This window comes from Diadema antillarum, unplaced genomic scaffold (genome assembly GCF_040938485.1).
Source record: "Diadema antillarum isolate AM-2024a unplaced genomic scaffold, OU_Dant_1.0 scf00000196, whole genome shotgun sequence".
NCBI classification, from domain to species: Eukaryota; Metazoa; Echinodermata; class Echinoidea; order Diadematoida; family Diadematidae; genus Diadema; species Diadema antillarum.
In genome coordinates, this window is record NW_027271085.1 from 457,044 (window position 1) to 478,730 (window position 21,687).

Sequence of the window (21,687 nt, forward strand, 5' to 3'; positions counted from 1 at the left end):
TGATCATACCTGCTGTAATAGCAATGTCCTCGCACTAAATGAGCAGGGAATGTTTTCAAAGCGGTTTTTTCTTTTTTTTTTCTTTTTTCGATTGAGTTAACAGGAATATGGTAATGGACCGAAAGTCCTGAAGAAAATATGTTTTTGAGAAAAGCCCTTTATATTATTCTAAAGAAAAGTTAAAACAATAAATCAGATAACTATCCCGGGGCTTAAAGTAAAAGAAAAAGAGGAAGCATTCTCATGAATTGCGAACTATGTTGACTAGGTGCAGCGGAGGTTGGTCGTGGAGAATGCTACACTCAGCCAAGAGCGAGAGACTACAGCGGTTTGGTCAATGTGACCCGCAGTGGTCGACCTTGCCAGCGATGGACGCTTCAGGCTCCTCACCAACACTCCAGGACTCCCAACAATTACCCAAACGCAGGGTTGGGAGATCATAACTACTGTCGTAACCCTGACAATGTGAACACGGCCTGGTGTTACACAACCGATAGAAACAGAAGATGGGAGTACTGTGATATTGGTGAAGCACAGACCACCTGTCAAACTGAGGTCACCATCACACCAGGTAAGATTTCCTAGGATATTATGACTTGTTATTCCGTTTTATCTGAGAAGAAAAGAAGAAGAAAGCATTTATAAGATTTCAGTTGTGTATATGAGCATATCTATCTTAACAAGTATAACAGTGTAAAAGAGCAGAAAATGCAGTTAAAGCGGAGTAGTTTTATTAGGAATATTGTAAACGATGAAAACCTGGTGAAGGAAAAAAAAAACATAAGCCTGTAAAATAGAAAAAAAAGCGTTTGAATTTAAATAACCATTCCGGAGCCATATAATAAATTGGTAAAAAAAGAGAAAATATGCTCGAGAACTCCGTATAACATTTTCAATAGGTCCCGATGAGGTTGGTCCTGAAGAATGCTACACCCAGCCAAGAGCGAGAGACTACAGAGGCTTGGTCAGTGTGACCCGCAGTGGTCGAACCTGTCAGCGATGGACCCTTCAGACTCCTCACCAACACTCAAGGACTCCCGACAATTACCCAAACGCAGGGTTGGGAGATCATAACTACTGTCGAAACCCTGACAATGTGAACACGGCCTGGTGTTACACAACCGATAGAAACAGAAGATGGGAGTACTGTGATATTGGTGAATCACAGCCCACCTGTCAAGCTGAGGTCACCTCTGCACCTGGTAGGTTTTATTATAAGATATTTTATTTTCGTGAAAACAACATTAAATATTTCAACTGGGTATTAGCATATTTGTTGTATCAAGAATTTCCTTGCTTTCCTGGGTATTAAATGCTTTCAAAGCGTTGTGTCTTCAAAATGAATATGGTATAAAAGAGCGATAAGGTGTAGAGGGGGTCGATTAAACGAGTAAAGGAAGCAGAATTAAAGAGGAAGAGTGTTTGAGACAAATAGCCATCCCGTACATTGAATGAATAAGAGGAAAAAACAAAACTGGGAAATTTCGTACCATGTTAATTAGGTACAGCGGAGATTGGTCCTACAGAATGCTACACCCAGCCAAGAGCGAGAGACTACAGAGGCTTGGTCAATGTGACACGTAGTGGTCGACCTTGCCAGCGATGGAGCCTTCAGGCTCCTCACCAACACTCCAGGACTCCTGACAATTACCCAAACGCAGGGTTGGGAGATCACAACTACTGTCGCAATCCTGACAATGTGAATACGGCCTGGTGTTACACAACCGATAGAAACAGAAGATGGGAGTACTGTGATATTGGTGAAGCACATGCCACCTGTCAAGCCGTGGTCACTTCTGCGCCTGGTAAGATTTCCTAAGATATTACGATATCTTGTTAGGTTTTTTTCTTAAAACAAAAGAAGAAGAAGCCACTCTTGAAAAAGATTTCACGTGTGAATGATCATACCTGCTGTAATAGCAATGTCCTCGCACTAAATGAGCAGGGAATGTTTTCAAAGCGGTTTTTTCTTTTTTTTTTCCTTTTTTCGATTGAGTTAACAGGAATATGGTAATGGACCGAAAGTCCTGAAGAAAATATGTTTTTGAGAAAAGCCCTTTATATTATTCTAAAGAAAAGTTAAAACAATAAATCAGATAACTATCCCGGGGCTTAAAGTAAAAGAAAAAGAGGAAGCATTCTCATGAATTGCGAACTATGTTGACTAGGTCCAGCGGAGGTTGGTCCTGGAGAATGCTACACTCAGCCAAGAGCGAGAGACTACAGAGGTTTGGTCAATGTGACCCGCAGTGGTCGACCTTGCCAGCGATGGACGCTTCAGGCTCCTCACCAACACTCCAGGACTCCCAACAATTACCCAAACGCAGGGTTGGGAGATCATAACTACTGTCGTAACCCTGACAATGTGAACATGGCCTGGTGTTACACAACCGATAGAAACAGAAGATGGGAGTACTGTGATATTGGTGAAGCACAGACCACCTGTCAAACTGAGGTCACCATCACACCAGGTAAGATTTCCTAGGATATTATGACTTGTTATTCCGTTTTATCTGAGAAGAAAAGAAGAAGAAAGCATTTATAAGATTTCAGTTGTGTATATGAGCATATCTATCTTAACAAGTATAACAGTGTAAAAGAGCAGAGAATGCAGTTAAAGCGGAGTAGTTTTATTAGGAATATTGTAAACGATGAAAACCTGGTGAAGGAAAAAAAAAACATAAGCCTGTAAAATAGAAAAAAAAGCGTTTGAATTTAAATAACCATTCCGGAGCCATATAATAAATTGGTAAAAAAAGAGAAAATATGCTCGAGAACTCCGTATAACATTTTCAATAGGTCCCGATGAGGTTGGTCCTGAAGAATGCTACACCCAGCCAAGAGCGAGAGACTACAGAGGCTTGGTCAGTGTGACCCGCAGTGGTCGAACCTGTCAGCGATGGACCCTTCAGACTCCTCACCAACACTCAAGGACTCCCGACAATTACCCAAACGCAGGGTTGGGAGATCATAACTACTGTCGTAACCCTGACAATGTGAACACGGCCTGGTGTTACACAACCGATAGAAACAGAAGATGGGAGTACTGTGATATTGGTGAAGCACATGCCACCTGTCAACCTGAGGTCACCTCTGCACCTCGTAAGTTTTATTATAAAATATTTCATTTTCCATTTTCTTGAAAAACAAAGATATTTATAGCTTTCAATTGGGTATTAGCATATCTGTTGTAACAAGATATTTCCTCGCTTTAGTGGATATAAAATGATTTCAAAGTGTTGTGTCTTCAAATGAATATGGTATAAAAGAGAGATAAGCTGTAGATGAAATCGATTAAACGAGCGAAGGAAGGAACATTAAAGAGGAAGAGTGTTTGAGACAAGTAGCCGTCCCGTATACTGAATGGACAAGGGAAGAAAACATTACCCGGGAATTTCGTACTATGATAATTAGGTCCCGAGGAGGTTGGTCCTGGAGAATGCTACACTCAGCCACGAGCGAGAGACTACAGGGGTTTGGTCAATGTGACCCGTAGTGGTCGAACCTGCCAGCGATGGACCCTTCAGGCTCCTCACCAACACTCAAGGACTCCCGACAATTACCCAAACGCAGGGTTGGGAGATCACAACTACTGTCGCAACCCTGACAATGTGAACACGGCCTGGTGTTACACAACCGATAGAAACAGAAGATGGGAGTACTGTGATATTGGTGAAGCACAGGTCACCTGTCAAGCTGAGGTCACCTCTGCACCTGGTAGGTTTTATTATAAGATATTTTACTTTCCTGAAAAAAAAAAAATATGTACAGATTTCAGTTGGGTATTAGCATATCTGTTGTAACAAGATATTTCCTTGCTTACTATGTATAAAATGATTCAAAGTGTTGTGTCTTCAAATAAATATGCTATAAAAGAGCTATAAGGTGTAGATGAAATCGATTAAACAAGCGAAGGAAGGAAAATTAAAGAGGAAGACTGCTTGAGACAAGTAACCATCCCATTATTTTATGGAATGGATAAGAGAAGAAAACATTACTCGGGAATTTCGTACCATGTTAAACTAAACTAGGTCCGAGGAGGTTGGTCCTGGAGAATGCTACACCCAGACAAGAGCGAGAGACTATAGAGGCTTGGTCAATGTGACCCGCAGTGGTCGACCTTGCCAGCGATGGACCCTTCAGGCTCCTCACCAACACTCCAGGACTCCTGACAATTACCCAAACGCAGGATTGGGAGATCACAACTATTGTCGTAATCCTGACAATGTGAACACGGCCTGGTGTTACACAAACGATCGAAACAGAAGATGGGAGTACTGTGATGTTGGTGAAGCACAGGCCACATGTCAGGCCGTGGTCACCTCTGCGCCTGGTAAGAATTCCTAAAATATTGGGATTTCTTGGTAGGTTTTATCTTAAAACAAAAGAAGAAGAACGTATATACTTTTTAAAAGAGATTTCCCGAGTGTATGGTCGTAATGATTTGATACGAATGTCTTCGCACTAAATGAGCAGAGAATGTTTGCATTTTGCGTTAGTATTGTAATGAAATAAGTTTAAAGCACTGGAGTTGCTGTCTTTGGTACGTCTGGTAGGACGTAGGGGCGTGTGGTGACCCCATGGCAGTAAGAGTTTCGGTGGGGGGGGGGGGGGGGGGCGAGTCACGGGTGGCACGTGAGTATACCCTCGCTCGAGAAGTATATAGGAGCGAGTGGTGGTGAGCTGACGCTCAACGAGGGCGGACGCGTCCGCGGTGTCTCCCCATGGTTTTGTAATGTATTGTACGCTGAAGTCTTGTACAGTATGTCCCCCCCCCCCAAAAAAAAAAAAAAAAACAATTACAACGGTGCCCTCCGCAATGATATCTTTAAAAATAGTGAAACAATCTTAATACAAATTCAGGGTATGAAACTATAACTCATTGCCCATATCTTACAGAAAACCCCATTTGATTTGCTTCAGTGGTCAAAGAGAAATGAGGAATTTTGTAGAGGATGTCGGGAATCTCTTCTGTCCAAATTCTGTCTATTATTCACACACAAGAGCATTGAATTGCTAAAATTGGAATAATCAGACTCATGACATGCTTTACAGCAATCCACATTTCTCTGTGACCGCTTAACCAAATTGAATGGGGTTTTCTGCAAAATAAAGCTAAGATGTTATGTTTTAAGACCCTGAAGTAGCACTTAGACAGGTTGGTCATATTGGGTGTTATCAATTCGAAAATCTGATTGTAATTTTTGGGGCGACTTACTGCAGTATGTCCCCCAAAAATTACAATCAGATTTTCGCATTGATAACGCCCAATATGATTAAACTTTTTAAATGCTACTTCAGAGTCTTAAAATATAACATTTTAGCTCTATTTTGCAGAAATCCCCATTCGGTTTGGTTAAGCGGTCACAGAGAAATGTGGATTGTTGTAAAGCATGACATGAATCGGATTCTTCCGAGTTTAGCACTTAGATGCTCTTGTGTGTAAATAATAGTCAGAACTTGGACAGAAGAGATTCCCAACATCCTCTACAAAATTCCGTATTTCTCTTTGACCACTGAAGCAAATTGAGTGGGATTTTCTGTAAGATGTGGGCAATGAGTTATAGTTTCATACCCTGAATTTATATTTAGATTGATTCACTATTTTTAAAGATATCATTGCGGAGGGCACCGTTGTATTTTTTTTTCCGGGGGGGGGGGGGGGACATACTGTATACGCTGTGTGTATCGGCAGTTCGTGCGGCGAGTAGAATGACGGCTGTGCATGGTGTCAGGCGACTAGCCCTGATGGGTCGCCGCCGTCGCCGGATCGGCGAGTTACGGTAATAACGTTTTTCGTACGCACGCAGCTCGATTGTCATCTCGGTGATATTATTAATGGCGTCTCGACGTAATGATGCGATGTGATGTGATCGTTGTGAGTCTGATATTCAACGGCGTGGCCAGGATTTGACCCGGGGGGGGGGGGGGGGGTGTCCTCCCTCCCACGGTGAGAACTTTTTGCATTTTGATGTTGCAAATGATTCAATTTGATGCATGTTTTTGTGTGTTTTATCGATTTGAAACAGTCCCACTTGTTTAAGGTAGCAGTCTATTTTGATATAGATTATCAATGAACAATTTGCCTATAAAATGGTATCATTTAGATAAACTTCTTATATTAATTCTTAAGCTCAATATCGTGAACGCGACTGAGCCCAAGCGAGCGGAGCGAGCGAGGCGCGAGGGGAGAATGTTGGATGGGGGTGTCCCCCTCCGACGAGAACTTGCTGCATTTTGATGTTGCAAATGTTGCAACTGGATGCATCTTTTTTGCGTGTTCTATCGACTTGAAACAGTCCCACTTGATTAAGGTAGCAGTATATTTTGATGTAGATTATCAATGAACAATTTGTCCATGTTGTCTGTAAAATGGTATCATTTCGATAAACTTCTTGTATTAATTCATACACTGAATATCATGAACGCGACTGAGCCCGAGCGACCGGAGCAAGCGAGGGGAGAGGGGAGGGTGTGTCCCCCCTCCCACAATGATAACTTTTTGTATTTTGATGTTGCAAATGGTGCAGTTTGATGCATTTTTTTTTGCGTGTTTTATCGACTTGAAACAGTCCCACTTGTTTAATGGTAGCAGTATATTTTGATGTAGATTATCAATGAACAATTTATCTGTAAAATGGTATCATTTAAATAAACCTGTTGTACTCATTCTTACACTGAATATCATGAACGCAACTGAGCCCGAGCGAGCGGAGCGAGCGGGGGGGGGGGGGGGGGGGAGAGGGGAGGGTGTGGGAGGGGGGTGTTCCCCCTCCCAAGGTGAGAACTTTTTGCTTTTTGATGTTGCAAATGGTGCAATTTGATGCATGTTTTTGCGGGTTTTTTTCGACTTGAAACAGTCCCATTTGTTTAAGATAGCAATATATTTTAATGTAGATTATCAGTGAACAATTTGCCTATATAAAATGGTATCATTTAAATAAACTCTTTGTGTTGATTCTTACAATGATTATCATGAATGTTGTCTGTTCAGCATTCAAACAGAAAAAGCACGCACACGATTGTGTAGATAAGGGTCATTTCTCCTTTCACACGAAGGTGATTTTCAGACCCGAAATTCAGCGATCTTGTGACAACTTTTGATGCAATACTTCGAATTTTTCAAGTGCCAAATAATAATGGAAATAGATAAGGGCTTTTTCAGGAAGTGTTAAAATCACGGAATTAAGCTGTTATTCCAAATGTGCATCATCTCTGTGTATATCAAAATCTAGTGAAGTAGAGATTAGGGGGAGGATGTGGGAGCGGCATTCCATCTCCCGCTCGACGGAGCTTTTGTGTTTTTAGAGTTGAAATAAAGCGATCTAGGGCACACTTTTTGTGGAAATTGTCATTCCCCAAAGTGTATTAAGTCTATAGTGGGTACCACCAAGCAATAAACGGGTGGCAAGACAATATACGAATGGCTTCACACTTAATCAGCAGAGAATGTTTCGAAAGCGTTTTTGTTTTGTTTTGTTTTTGTTTTGTTGCTGCGTTAAAAGTAATATGGTAATGACCCGAAAGTATTAAAGAAAATGGGTTAATGAGAACAGGCTTTCTTATTATTAAAAAAGTGAAAGCGCTGAATTAAATAACCATTTCGGGGGATTACTGATATCGAAAGGAAAAGAAAAGAAAGCATACTCCTGAAATGCGTATTATGTTAACTAGGTCCATCGGAGGTGGGTCCTGAAGAATGCTACACCCAGCCAAGAGCAAGAGACTACAGAGGCTTGGTAAGTGTGACCCGCAGTGGTCGAACTTGCCAGCGATGGACCCTTCAGGCTCCTCACCAACACTCAAGGACTCCCGACAATTACCCAAACGCAGGGTTGGGAGATCACAACTACTGTCGCAACCCTGACAATGTGAATACGGCCTGGTGTTACACAACTGATAGAAACAGAAGATGGGAGTACTGTGATATTGGTGAAACACAGAACACCTGTCAAGCCGTGGTCACTTCTGCGCCTGGTAAGATTTTCATAAAATATTACGATTTCTTGTTAGGTTTTTTTTTTTCTTAAAACAAAAGAAGAAGAAGCCACTCTTGAAAAAGATTTCACGTGTGAATGATCATTCCTGTTGTTATAACAATGTCCTCGCACTAAATGAGCAGGGAATGTTTTCAAAGCGTTTTTTTTTTTTTTTTTTTTTGATTGGGTTAATAGGAATATGGTAATGGACCGAAAGTCCTGAAGAAAATATGTTTATGATAAAAGCCCTTTATATTATTCTACAGAAAAGTTAAAACAATAAATCAGATAACTATCCTGGGGCTTAAAGTAAAAGAAAAAGAGGAAGCATTCTCATGAATTGCGAACTATGTTGACTAGGTGAAGCGGAGGTTGGTCCTGGAGAATGCTACACTCAGCCAAGAGCGAGAGACTACAGAGGTTTGGTCAATGTGACCCGCAGTGGTCGACCTTGCCAGCGATGGACGTTTCAGGCTCCTCACCAACACTCAAGGACTCCCGACAATTACCCAAACGCAGGGTTGGGAGATCACAACTACTGTCGCAACCCTGACAATGTGAATACGGCCTGGTGTTACACAACTGATAGAAACAGAAGATGGGAGTACTGTGATATTGGTGAAGCACAGACCACCTGTCAAGCCGTGGTCACTTCTGCGCCTGGTAAGATTTCCTAAAATAATTATTACGATTTCTTGTTAGGTTTTTTTCTTGAAACAAAAGAAGAAGAAGCCACTCTTGAAAAAGATTTCATGTGTGAATGATCATTCCTGTTGTAATAGCAATGTCCTCGCACTAAATGAGCAGAGAATGTTTTCAAAGTGTGTGTTTTTTTTTGATTGGGTTAATAGGAATATGGTAATGGACCGAAAGTCCTGAAGAAAATATGTTTTTGATAAAAGCCCTTTATATTATTCTAAAGAAAAGTTAAAGCAGTAAATCAGATAAATATCCCGGGGCTTAAACTAAAGAAAAAAGAGGAAGCATTCTCATGAATTGCGAACTATGTTGACTAGGTGAAGCGGAGGTTGGTCCTGGAGAATGCTACACTCAGCCAAGAGCGAGAGACTACAGAGGTTTGGTCAATGTGACCCGCAGTGGTCGACCTTGCCAGCGATGGACGCTTCAGGCTCCTCACCAACACTCCAGGACCCCCAACAATTACCCAAACGCAGGGTTGGGAGATCATAACTACTGTCGTAACCCTGACAATGTGAACACGGCTTGGTGTTACACAACCGATAGAAACAGAAGATGGGAGTACTGTGATATTGGTGAAGCACAGACCACCTGTCAAACTGAGGTCACCATCACACCAGGTAAGATTTCCTAGGATATTATGACTTGTTATTCCGTTTTATCTGAGAAGAAAAGAAGAAGAAAGCATTTATAAGATTTCAGTTGTGTATATGAGCATATCTATCTTAACAAGTATAACAGTGTAAAAGAGCAGAGAATGCAGTTAAAGCGGAGTAGTTTTATTAGGAATATTGTAAACGATGAAACCCTGGTGAAGGAAAAAAAAAAGATAAGCCTGTAAAATAGAAAAAAAGCGTTTGAATTTAAATAACCATTCCGGGGCCACATAATAAATGGGTAAAAAAAAACGAAATATACTCAAGAACTCCGTATACCATTTTCACTAGGTCCCGATGAGGTTGGTCCTGTAGAATGCTACACCCAGCCAAGAGCGAGAGACTACAGAGGCTTGGTCAGTGTGACCCGCAGTGGTCGAACCTGCCAGCGATGGACCCTTCAGGATCCTCACCAACACTCCAGGACTCCTGACAATTACCCAAACGCAGGGTTGGGAGATCACAACTACTGTCGCAACCCTGACAATGTGAACACGGCCTGGTGTTACACAACCGATAGAAACAGAAGATGGGAGTACTGTGATATTGGTGATGCACAGACCACTTGTCAAGCGGAGGTCACTTCTACACCTGGTAGGATTTCCTATTATTGTGATTCTTATTTTATCTCAAAACAAAAGATTTCAATAGTGTGTACGACCATATCTCGTGTAATAAGAATTAAATGAGTAAAGAGTAGGGTTTGCAAAGCGTTATAGCCTTATAGGAATATGGTATAAGATGAGAAAGTGTTGAACCTCTCAAATTGTAGTCACTTCAGCGCCCGGTATTAAGTTTCGTATAAAATTTAATATTGTCTTACTCAGTTTTCCTGTCAATAATATAACACTCTGCCAGTTTGTCTAAGTCATTTGATTCGAGTGTTTGTGAGGTCATCTTTAGCCGTACTGTTTTCCATTTCAGTGATTGCTTCTCCTTTACTTCAGTGCACTAAAGGTAATGTGTGTGGGTTTTTTAGAACAGTTAGATAAAAGGGGGTATAAAATGACAAAATAGGTGACAAATTCTTTAGGAATGCAAGAAAGAAATAAGACAGTTCACAGGTGCTGGACAAAATATAAAGAGAGAGAATGATTATCTGTGTATATTAACATCTAGCGAGCGAGGCGCGAGGGGAGAATGTGGGATGGGGGTGTCCCCCTCCGACGACAATGGACGAGAACTTTCTGCATTTTGATGTTGCAAATGTTGCAATTGAATGCACCTTTTTTGCGTGTTCTATCGACTTGAAACAGTCCCACTTGATTAAGGTAGCAGTATATTTTGATGTAGATTATCAATGAACAATTTGTCCATGTTGTCTGTAAAATGGTATCATTTCGATAAACTTCTTGTATTAATACATACACTGAATATCATGAACGCGACTGAGCCCGAGCGACCAGAGCAAGCGAGAGGAGAGGGGAGGGTGTGTCCCCCCTCCCACAAAGATAACTGTTTGTATTTTGATGTTGCAAATGGTGCAGTTTGATGCATTTTTTTTTTGCGTGTTTTATCGACTTGAAACAGTCCCACTTGTTTAATGGTAGCAGTATATTTTGATGTAGATTATCAATGAACAATTTGTCTGTAAAAGGGTATCATTTAAATAAACCTGTTGTATTCATTCTTACACTGAATATCATGAACGCGACTGAGCCCGAGCGAGCGGAGCGAGCGAGGGGGAGGGGAGCGTGTGGGAGGGGGGTGTTCCCCCTCCCAAGGTGAGAACTTTTTGCTCTTTGATGTTGCAAATGATGCAATTTGATGCATGTTTTTGCGTTTTTTATCGACTTGAAACAGTCCCATTTGTTGTAGATAGCAATATTTAATGTAGATTAGCAGTGAACAATTTGCCTATATAAAATGGTATCATTTAAATAAACTCTATGTGTTGATTCTTACAATGATTATCATGAATGCTGTCTGTTCAGCATTCAAACAGAAAAAGCACGCACACGAGTGTGTAGATAAGGGTCATTTCTCCTTTCACACGAAAGTGATTTTCAGACCCGAAATTCAGCGATCTTGTGCAAACTTTTGATGCAATACTTCGAATTTTTCCAGTGCCAAATAATAATGGAAATAGATAAGGGCTTTTTCAGGGAAGTGTTAAAATCACGGAATTTAGCTGTTATTCCAAATGTGCATCATCTCTGTGTATATTAAAATCTAGTGAAGTAGAGATTAGGGGGAGGATGTGGGAGCGGCATTCCATCTCCCGCTCGACGGAGCTTTTGTGTTTTTAGAGTTGAAATAAAGCGATCTAGGGCACACTTTTTGTGGAAATTGTCATTCCCCAAAGTGTATTAAGTCTATAGTGGGTACCACCAAGCAATAAACGGGTGGCAAGACAATATAAGAATGGCTTCACACTTAATCAGCAGAGAATGTTTCGAAAGCGTTTTTGTTTTGTTTTGTTTTTGTTTTGTTGCTGCGTTAAAAGTAATAATAGATATTATGGTAATGACCCGAAAGTATTAAAGAAAATGTGTTAATGAGAACGGGCTTTCTTATTATCAAAAAAGTGAAAGCGCTGAATTAAATAACCATTCCGGGGGATTACTGATACCGAAAGGAAAAGAAAAGAAAGCATACTCCTGAAATGCGTATTATGTTAACTAGGTCCATCGGAGGTGGGTCCTGAAGAATGCTACACCCAGCCAAGAGCAAGAGACTACAGAGGCTTGGTAAGTGTGACCCGCAGTGGTCGAACTTGCCAGCGATGGACCCTTCAGGCTCCTCACCAACACTCAAGGACTCCCGACAATTACCCAAACGCAGGGTTGGGAGATCACAACTACTGTCGCAACCCTGACAATGTGAATACGGCCTGGTGTTACACAACTGATAGAAACAGAAGATGGGAGTACTGTGATATTGGTGAAACACAGAACACCTGTCAAGCCGTGGTCACTTCTGCGCCTGGTAAGATTTTCATAAAATATTACGATTTCTTGTTAGGTTTTTTTTTTCTTAAAACAAAAGAAGAAGAAGCCACTCTTGAAAAAGATTTCACGTGTGAATGATCATTCCTGTTGTTATAACAATGTCCTCGCACTAAATGAGCAGGGAATGTTTTCAAAGCGTTTTTTTTTTTATTGGGTTAATAGGAATATGGTAATGGACCGAAAGTCCTGAAGAAAATATGTTTTTGACAAAAGCCCTTTATATTATTCTACAGAAAAGTTAAAACAATAAATCAGATAACTATCCTGGGGCTTAAAGTAAAAGAAAAAGAGGAAGCATTCTCATGAATTGCGAACTATGTTGACTAGGTCCAGCGGAGGTTGGTCCTGGAGAATGCTACACTCAGCCAAGAGCGAGAGACTACAGAGGTTTGGTCAATGTGACCCGCAGTGGTCGACCTTGCCAGCGATGGACGTTTCAGGCTCCTCACCAACACTCCAGGACTCCCGACAATTACCCAAACGCAGGGTTGGGAGATCACAACTACTGTCGCAACCCTGACAATGTGAATACGGCCTGGTGTTACACAACTGATAGAAACAGAAGATGGGAGTACTGTGATATTGGTGAAGCACAGAACACCTGTCAAGCCGTGGTCACTTCTGCGCCTGGTAAGATTTCCTAAAATAATTATTACGATTTCTTGTTAGGTTTTTTTCTTGAAACAAAGGAAGAAGAAGCCACTCTTGAAAAAGATTTCATGTGTGAATGATCATTCCTGTTGTAATAGCAATGTCCTCGCACTAAATGAGCAGAGAATGTTTTCAAAGCGTGTTTTTTTTTTTTTGATTGGGTTAATAGGAATATGGTAATGGACCGAAAGTCCTGAAGAAAATATGTTTTTGATAAAAACCCTTTATATTATTCTAAAGAAAAGTTAAAGCAGTAAATCAGATAAATATCCCGGGGCTTAAACTAAAGGAAAAAGAGGAAGCATTCTCATGAATTGCGAACTATGTTGACTAGGTGAAGCGGAGGTTGGTCCTGGAGAATGCTACACTCAGCCAAGAGCGAGAGACTACAGAGGTTTGGTCAATGTGACCCGCAGTGGTCGACCTTGCCAGCGATGGACGCTTCAGGCTCCTCACCAACACTCCAGGACCCCCAACAATTACCCAAACGCAGGGTTAGGAGATCATAACTACTGTCGTAACCCTGACAATGTGAACACGGCTTGGTGTTACACAACCGATAGAAACAGAAGATGGGAGTACTGTGATATTGGTGAAGCACAGACCACCTGTCAAACTGAGGTCACCATCACACCAGGTAAGATTTCTTAGAATATTATGACTTGCTGTTCCGTTTTATCTGAGAAGGAAAGAAGAAGAAAGCATTTATAAGATTTCAGTTGTGTATATGAGCATATCTATCGTAACAAGTATAACAGTGTAAAAGAGCAGAGAATGCATTTAAAGCGGAGTAGTTTTATTAGGAATATTGTAAACGATGAAACCCTGGTGAAGGAAAAAAAAAGATAAGCCTGTAAAATAGAAAAAAAAGCGTTTGAATTTAAATAACCATTCCGGGGCCACATAATAAATGGGTAAAAAAAACGAAATATACTCGAGAACTCCGTATACCATTTTCACTAGGTCCCGATGAGGTTGGTCCTGTAGAATGCTACACCCAGCCAAGAGCGAGAGACTACAGAGGCTTGGTCAGTGTGACCCGCAGTGGTCGAACCTGCCAGCGATGGACCCTTCAGGCTCCTCACCAACACTCAAGGACTCCCGACAATTACCCAAACGCAGGGTTGGGAGATCACAACTACTGTCGCAACCCTGACAATGTGAACACGGCCTGGTGTTACACAACCGATCGAAACAGAAGATGGGAGTACTGTGATATTGGTGAAGCACAGCACACCTGTCAAGCGGAGGTCACCTCTGCACCTGGTAGGTTTTGTTATGAGATATTTTATTTTCGTGAAAACAACATTAAAGATTTCAACTGGGTATTAGCATATCTGTTGTATGAAGAATTTCCTTGCTTTCCTGGGTAGTGGGTATAAAATGCTTTCAAAGCGTTGTGTCTTCAAAATGAATGTGGAATAAAAGAGCGATAAGATGTAGAGGGGGTCGATTAAACGAGTAAAGGAAGCAAAATTAAAGAGGAAGAGTGTTTGAGACAAATAGCCATCCGGTACATTGAATGAATAAGAGGAAAAAAACAATACTCGGAAATTTCGTACCATGTTAATTAGGTCCAGCGGAGATTGGTCCTACAGAATGCTACACCCAGCCAAGAGCGAGAGACTACAGAGGCGTGGTCAATGTGACTCGCAGTGGTCGACCTTGCCAGCGATGGATCCTTCAGGATCCTCACCAACACTCCAGGACTTCCAACAATTACCCAAACGCAGGGTTGGGAGATCATAACTACTGTCGTAACCCTGACAATGTGAACACGGCCTGGTGTTACACAACCGATAGAAACAGAAGATGGGAGTACTGTGATATTGGTGAAGCACAGACCACCTGTCAAACTGAGGTTACCATCACACCAGGTAAGATTTCCTAGAATATTATGACTTGCTGTTCCGTTTTATCTAAGAAGAAAAGAAGAAGAAAGCATTTATAAGATTTCAGTTGTGTATATGAGCATATCTATCGTAACAAGTATAACAGTGTAAAAGAGCAGAGAATGCATTTAAAGCGGAGTAGTTTTATTAGGAATATTGTAAACGATGAAAACCTGATGGTGAAGGAAAAAAAAAAGATAAACCTGTAAAATAGAAAAAAAAGCGTTTGAATTTAAATAACCTTTCCGGGGCCACATAATAAATGGGTAAAAAAAAAAAGAAATATACTCGAGAACTCCGTATACCATTTTCACTAGGTCCCGATGAGGTTGGTCCTGTAGAATGCTACACCCAGCCAAGAGCGAGAGACTACAGAGGCTTGGTCAGTGTGACCCGCAGTGGTCAAACCTGCCAGCGATGGACCCTTCAGACTCCTCACCAACACTCCAGGACTCCCGACAATTACCCAAACGCAGGGTTGGGAGATCACAACTACTGTCGCAACCCTGACAATGTGAACACGGCCTGGTGTTACACAACCGATCGAAACAGAAGATGGGAGTACTGTGATATTGGTGAAGCACAGCCTACCTGTCAAGCTGAGGTCACCTCTGCACCTGGTAGGTTTTATTATAAGATATTTTATTTTCGTGAAAACAACATTAAAGATTTCAACTGGGTATTAGCATATCTGTTGTATGAAGAATTTCCTTGCTTTCCTGGGTATAAAATGCTTTCAAAGCGTTGTGTCTTCAAAATGAATGTGGTATAAAAGAGCGATAAGGTGTAGAGGGGGTCGATTAAACGAGGAAAGGAAGCAAAATTAAAGAGGAAGAGTGTTTGAGACAAATAGCCATCCGGTACATTGAATGAATAAGAGGAAAAAACAATACTCTTAAATTTCGTTCCATGTTAATTAGGTCCAGCGGAGATTGGTCCTACAGAATGCTACACCCAGCCAAGAGCGAGAGACTACAGAGGCGTGGTCAATGTGACTCGCAGTGGTCGAACTTGCCAGCGATGGACCCTTCAGGATCCTCACCAACACTCCAGGACTCCTGACAATTACCCAAACGCAGGGTTGGGAGATCACAACTACTGTCGCAACCCTGACAATGTGAACACGGCCTGGTGTTACACAACCGATAGAAACAGAAGATGGGAGTACTGTGATATCGGTGATGCACAGACCACTTGTCAAGCTGTGGTCACATCTACACCTGGTAGGATTTCCTATTATTGTGATTCTTATTTTATCTCAAAACAAAAGATTTCAACAGTGTGTACGACCATATCTCGTGTCATAAGAATTAAATGAGTAAAGAGTAGGGTTTGCAAAGCGTTATAGCCTTATAGGAATATGGTATAGGATAAGAAAGTGTTGAACCTCTCAAATTGTAGTCACTTCAGCGCCCGGTATTAATTTCTTATAAAATTTAATATTGTCTTACTCAGTTTTCCTGTCAATAATATAACACTCTGCCAGTTTGTCTAAGTCATTTGATTCGAGTGTTTGTGAGGTCATCTTTAGCCATACTGTTTTCCATTTCAGTGATTGCTTCTCCTTTACTTCAGTGCACTCAAGGTAATGCTTGTGGGTTTTTTAGAACAGTTAGATAAAAGGGGGTATAAAATGACAAAATAGGACACAAATTCTTTAGGATTGCAAGAAAGAAATAAGACAGTTCACTGGTGCTGGACAAAATATAAGGAGAGAGAATGATTATCGTGCTGTATAACTAGGTCCCGAGGAGGTTGGTCCTGGAGAATGTTATAGCCAGCCAAGAGCGAGGGACTATAGAGGTTTCGTCAATATGACCCGCAGTGGTCGAACTTGCCAGCGATGGACTCTTCAGGCTCCTCACCGACACTCCAGGATTCCTTCAAATCACCCAAACGCAGGGTTGGGAGATCACAACTACTGTCGCAACCCTTCTAATGCGATCACAGCCTGGTGCTTCACAACAGATCGAAACAGAAGATGGGAGTACTGTAATGTTGGTGAAGCACAGGCAACTTGTGAAACTTTGGTCACCCCTGCACCTAGTAAGTATGGCAGAGATAATGAAATTTCTTTATTAGATTTTACTTAAAGTAGAATGTACTCTTCGTTGTTCAAGAACCTTGAGTTTGTGTAATTTATGAAAGTATTGCAGTGCGTACTTTGACAAGGCGTTGGACTTTTCAGGTAAGAGGTATCATTGGGTGTACGTCACGAGACCGACACCCACGAGTCATACGGCAAACAAGTCATACAGCTCACAAGTCATACAGCTCATGAGTTCGACACTAAGCCAACAAGGCCCACAAGACCGACACAACGCGCCGTGTTGTATCTGTCGAACTTGGCTCGTGGGCTGTTTTTACCTAGCGTCAAACTCATGAGCTTTATTTGCCTAGTGTCGAACTCGTGGGCTGTATGACTCGTGGGTGTCTTTTTAGTGGGATGACCCCGTATTATTAGGCCAAAATAATAAGAAAAGATTGAAAAAAAGAAAAGATTGAAAAAAGATTGAAAATCAAATGAACGACATGTATTTTGTTTTTGCAATATAGAGAAAAAAGACAAGGACAGATACATAATGTGGTAAATATATTGGTCAAAATAGAAAGAAAGTTATTGATTCGCATGTTGTAAACTAGGTCCTGAGGAGATTGGTCCTGGAGAATGCTACACTCAGCCAAGAGCGAGAGACTACAGAGGCTTGGTCAATATGACCCGCAGTGGTCGAACTTGCCAGCGATGGACCCTTCAGGCTCCTCACCAACACTCCAGGACTCCTGCAAATTACCCAAACGCAGGGCTGGGAGATCACAACTACTGTCGAAACCCTGATAATGTGAACACCGCCTGGTGTTACACAACCGATCGAAACAGAAGATGGGAGTACTGTGATATTGGTGGAGCACTGGCCACCTGTCAAGCTGTAATCACACCAGTTCCTAGTAAGTTTCGGGGAAAGATTGTAATTTCGGAATAATAAAAATAGTTTATTTTCAATTAAATTGCACTGTTACTTCCTCGTTGAGTTATTGAACTCATCTATTTGGACAAGGCAGTCCATACCGGATAATAGCTCCGCGTTTTAATGTGGAAACATCAAGAAAATTGTGCTTTTCAGAAAAGGTAAATTAAATGTAACGTGCGAAAGAAGTGAAGAGCTAATACATTACACAGTAAAGTAAAATCATGCGTATCTACAGCGTCTTTTTTAATAGTTCAGTGTATTTACAGTTACATGTATTCAATAAGTATATTGCGGTGGCACAACCTTGCGTCTGTTATAATACCTAATACATACACTGTACCTCCATATGACGTTCCAAGACAGAATATATACGAAGTCAATCCAAGTCAACTATATCATTTTCGTCAATGTCACCTCGTAGCTAAATGAGATCACAATGAATTAAGTTAATCTGCAGACGAAAATGATTCCAAGAAACGCATACATCGAGTGCACTACTTAAGCAGTTTATGATAACAATCGCTCTATCGATTTAGTTATAATTGCTGAATTGTTCCCGGAAACCAGAATTTCAACTTCCTTTTCTTCGCAGGTTTTTTTTTTTCTTTTTGTTTGTAGAAATTGATTTAATATATATATATATATATATATATATATATATATATATATATATATGTATATAATATGTTATGATTTGCAGATGCATGCGAGAGCAGAAGTTGCCAAAATGGAGGGACCTGTCGGAATGGTGTATGCGTGTGCCCTCCTGGTTTTAGCGGCGTGGTCTGTGGTGAAGGTACGCATGCATTATACATAAAGGGGCCACTGCACATACCGCACTTACTTTCCTCATCAAATGATCCACGGACGATTGTTGCTTTCCTCGATTTCCTTCAGCGGAATGTCAAATCAATAATATCTAAAATAAAAAGAAATAAAACAACACAAACAAATGCTGATAGTATGGACGTATTATGGTGTCGTTATCTTTCTAAAATGAATTGTTGCCTAATTTTTTCACTTAAGTATAGTGGTATCATGATTGTCCAGCTACCACAAGTTTGTTTGTAATGTGTTTGTTTGTTTGTTCGCTTCCAAGAAGTGATTACGCTTGTTTTGTTTTGTTTTTCCAAAATGTATCTTCAAAAGAAGTTTTGATTGTAGGTAAACATTCCTTTGCAATTCTCTGTTCCCTGAACAACCTGAAAGCGAAGCCGTAATACTCCTGCGGTCTATTTCCCAGTGTTACCCAAACCAGTGGATTTGCTCATGCTGTAGGGATATCATAAAAAAAATCATATTGATTAATTAATAGTAGCAATTCATATTAATATTTGTCTCCAGAAGCAGCGCCGTTGATAACTTGTGAGCAGAGTCCGTGCTTGAACGGAGGAACGTGTCTCAACCAGGCATGCGCTTGTCCCTATGGATTCGGCGGATCATTCTGCGAAAGAGGTGTGTTAGAAACAACTATTACCACCTTCTTCAGATTTTTTTTTGTCAAGTCTTAAGGCTTCGAGTCACAAAGGCTGAAAATCGATCACAAGGATTCATCAACGATTACCATGTTATAGCCCATCTTGAAAGAAAAAACATTAAAAAAAAAAACAAATTTAATGGGTTTTGCTAAAATTCTGAAACGGAATCATTATGTTAAGATGATGACATTTTAAAGCGGCGGTTTTTCTAAGAAATGAAATTGACCGTTTCTGTGATTTATCTTTATTTATGGATGTTTACTTCCTACATGAAAGTAGCAAAGTATTTCATTCACCTTCTCCTTTCAAATAATTTCCATCGGCAAGAATTCGCTTGGTTGTTGCTAAGTCGGGCAACCCTCCGGCCAGCTTTACCCCATTTCACAGAGATTTTCTCTCGTCGGTCACTCATCGGAAGCTAAGTTTATCACTTCCGGCCACCCACAGAAAAGTATCGGAGTGCAGTCCGATGAATCCGACTTCTGTCAGTCGATAATCGGGTCAGTGATAGACACGTCGCGCGGTGATCTGATGAGACAAGATTGTCCGATGAGGATCACGCGCGACACTGGCAGAATACTCATCTGATACTCGATCAAACGAGCTGGATCTATCACACTGTGACCCGATGCACTTAGATGGGTGGCCGTAAAGAACAATCTTTGCTTCTGGTGAGTGACCAATAAGGAGAAAAAAAAAGACTCTGTGAAATGGAGTAACATTTGTGAACAAAGCATTCATAGAATCTAAATACATTAGACAAGCAGTCTATGCAACCTAAAGCTTTTATACAAAACGGCTCATCGGTAATATTTACATCTTTATCCAGCTGACAGCGAAGCAGAGCGAGGTGAATTCTTACAATACGACACAACAGATGCCGCCTTCTTCCAATTAGCCTTTTGTTTCATTGGGTCAAATGCACATATAGATACATTTCACACACAAACACACAAATCTCTAACCCGGTAATTAACGTGTAAAGGAGAGGATTAAGGGGAAACAACGCAATCAAATCCAGCAACGCTTATCCTGCTTACCGTGACTACACTCTGAATTCCTTAGATTGAAATGGATTGTAGTCAGGGGCCAATCCAAAAGTTGGATTGAAGTTTTCTATCTAATAGAGTTAGAGTTCAATCTCATTGGATTGAACCTTTCAATCCTATTTTGAATTGGTCCCTGATTACAATCTATTAGATTGACTTTCAATCTACGGAATTTGGAGAGTATATGCTGAAAAATAATGCAGTTGATTGCTGTTATATCAACGTTTGTATGTATAAGTGCCTGGATTCCGGACACCATTGTACGAAGCTTGTAGACCGTAGGCCCTACATATTACATCTTTAACTGATATGAGGAGATTTGTTGAAACAGTTTGCAAAAGTATAACCAAAAGATACTTTAGCAAAGAAAATAGTTCATGTTACAATTCGTATGATCTGTGAGATTGACTGAACCGAAAGAGCCTCAACAACTAGCACCACCAGTAAAATGAAAGATAGGGAAAGCAACAAGCCCGTGCCGCAAACGTTTCATCATAATTATATCTATAATATTCATAGGTAAAATAATTGAAAACGATTATGAGGATAACATAGATTTTATTTTTGATCCTCCCCCCCCAAAAAAAAAATATATATATATGTGTGCGTGTGTGTGTGTGTGTGTGTGTGTGTTTTGTGCAAGAGGAATAGAAATGGATGTTTAGGAATTTTAAAACGTTTTATATCTTTTACGACCACTTTACCATTCTGAATCACATTCCCGTGTGAATACTCATCACTTGCTATTGGAGCTCTATAACTTTACTAATAATTTCTTACACACACGGATATTTGAGTTTGTTACTGACAGCATATTTCATGCATTTCTAAATAACGTCAATAATTTCTACAGCTTCTACTTTTTTATCGAATGTAATGCCATATTCTTTTTTTTTTCTTTTCAATTTCCCTTCGCCTTCGTTCTGCTACCTATTTCTTAGTGGACTGTGGGCAGGATACCTGTCAAAATGGAGGCACCTGTCAAGAAAGCGCCTGTGTCTGTCCGCCTGGGTTCTTCGGTACATTCTGCGAGGAGGGTAAGTATGTTCTGCCCCGACTAACTCCTAACATCTCAACGTTCATCTCTCCACAGGTCTGCACGCGTCAACAGTATATACACCTATGCAATATTGTAGTGTAAGCTGTTAAGAAGTAGTAGAGAATTATCAAATGTCCAAAAACTACTCGCTCAGTTGCAACGTACAGCAGTAGGGTCTAGGCAGTGCATTCGTGACACTCTTTCATCTGTTTTGGTATTATTAAATCACGCTTACTTGGGTAGCTTGTGTAAAAGGCATGCGCAGTGAATATTTCATCCTGTTGAGTTATGCCGAAAGGGGTCCCCGACCAAGGTGACACCCAC

At 40.8% G+C, this 21,687-nt stretch overlaps 1 protein-coding gene across 1 annotated transcript; it reads left to right on the top strand.

The window, feature by feature from the left end:
* The first annotated feature begins 38 nt into the window (after nt 1–38).
* LOC139723622 (apolipoprotein(a)-like) lies at nt 39–21,477 on the top strand. The gene is made up of 24 exons (XM_071634850.1): nt 39–51; nt 269–571; nt 924–1,202; nt 1,509–1,805; nt 2,193–2,471; nt 2,800–3,102; nt 3,439–3,717; nt 4,055–4,333; nt 7,675–7,977; nt 8,364–8,642; nt 9,020–9,298; nt 9,650–9,928; nt 11,984–12,262; nt 12,637–12,915; nt 13,295–13,573; nt 13,900–14,202; nt 14,511–14,813; nt 15,146–15,448; nt 15,749–16,051; nt 16,572–16,874; nt 17,472–17,774; nt 18,498–18,593; nt 19,142–19,252; nt 21,266–21,477. Exons 1-24 carry the CDS (start codon nt 39–41, stop codon nt 21,463–21,465), a joined length of 6,234 nt encoding a protein of 2,077 aa, XP_071490951.1. The 3' UTR covers nt 21,466–21,477.
* The last annotated feature ends 210 nt before the right edge of the window (nt 21,478–21,687 follow it).

What these genes read in the sequence shown, in the direction of transcription:
- LOC139723622 (XM_071634850.1), top strand. An exon ending in TGAGGTCACCTCTGCACCTG is followed by an intron (nt 3,718 to 4,054) that starts GTAGGTTTTATT and finishes TTGGTCCTGGAG; the next exon opens with AATGCTACACCCAGACAAGA. An exon ending in TGTGGTCACATCTACACCTG is followed by an intron (nt 16,052 to 16,571) that starts GTAGGATTTCCT and finishes CTGTATAACTAG; the next exon opens with GTCCCGAGGAGGTTGGTCCT.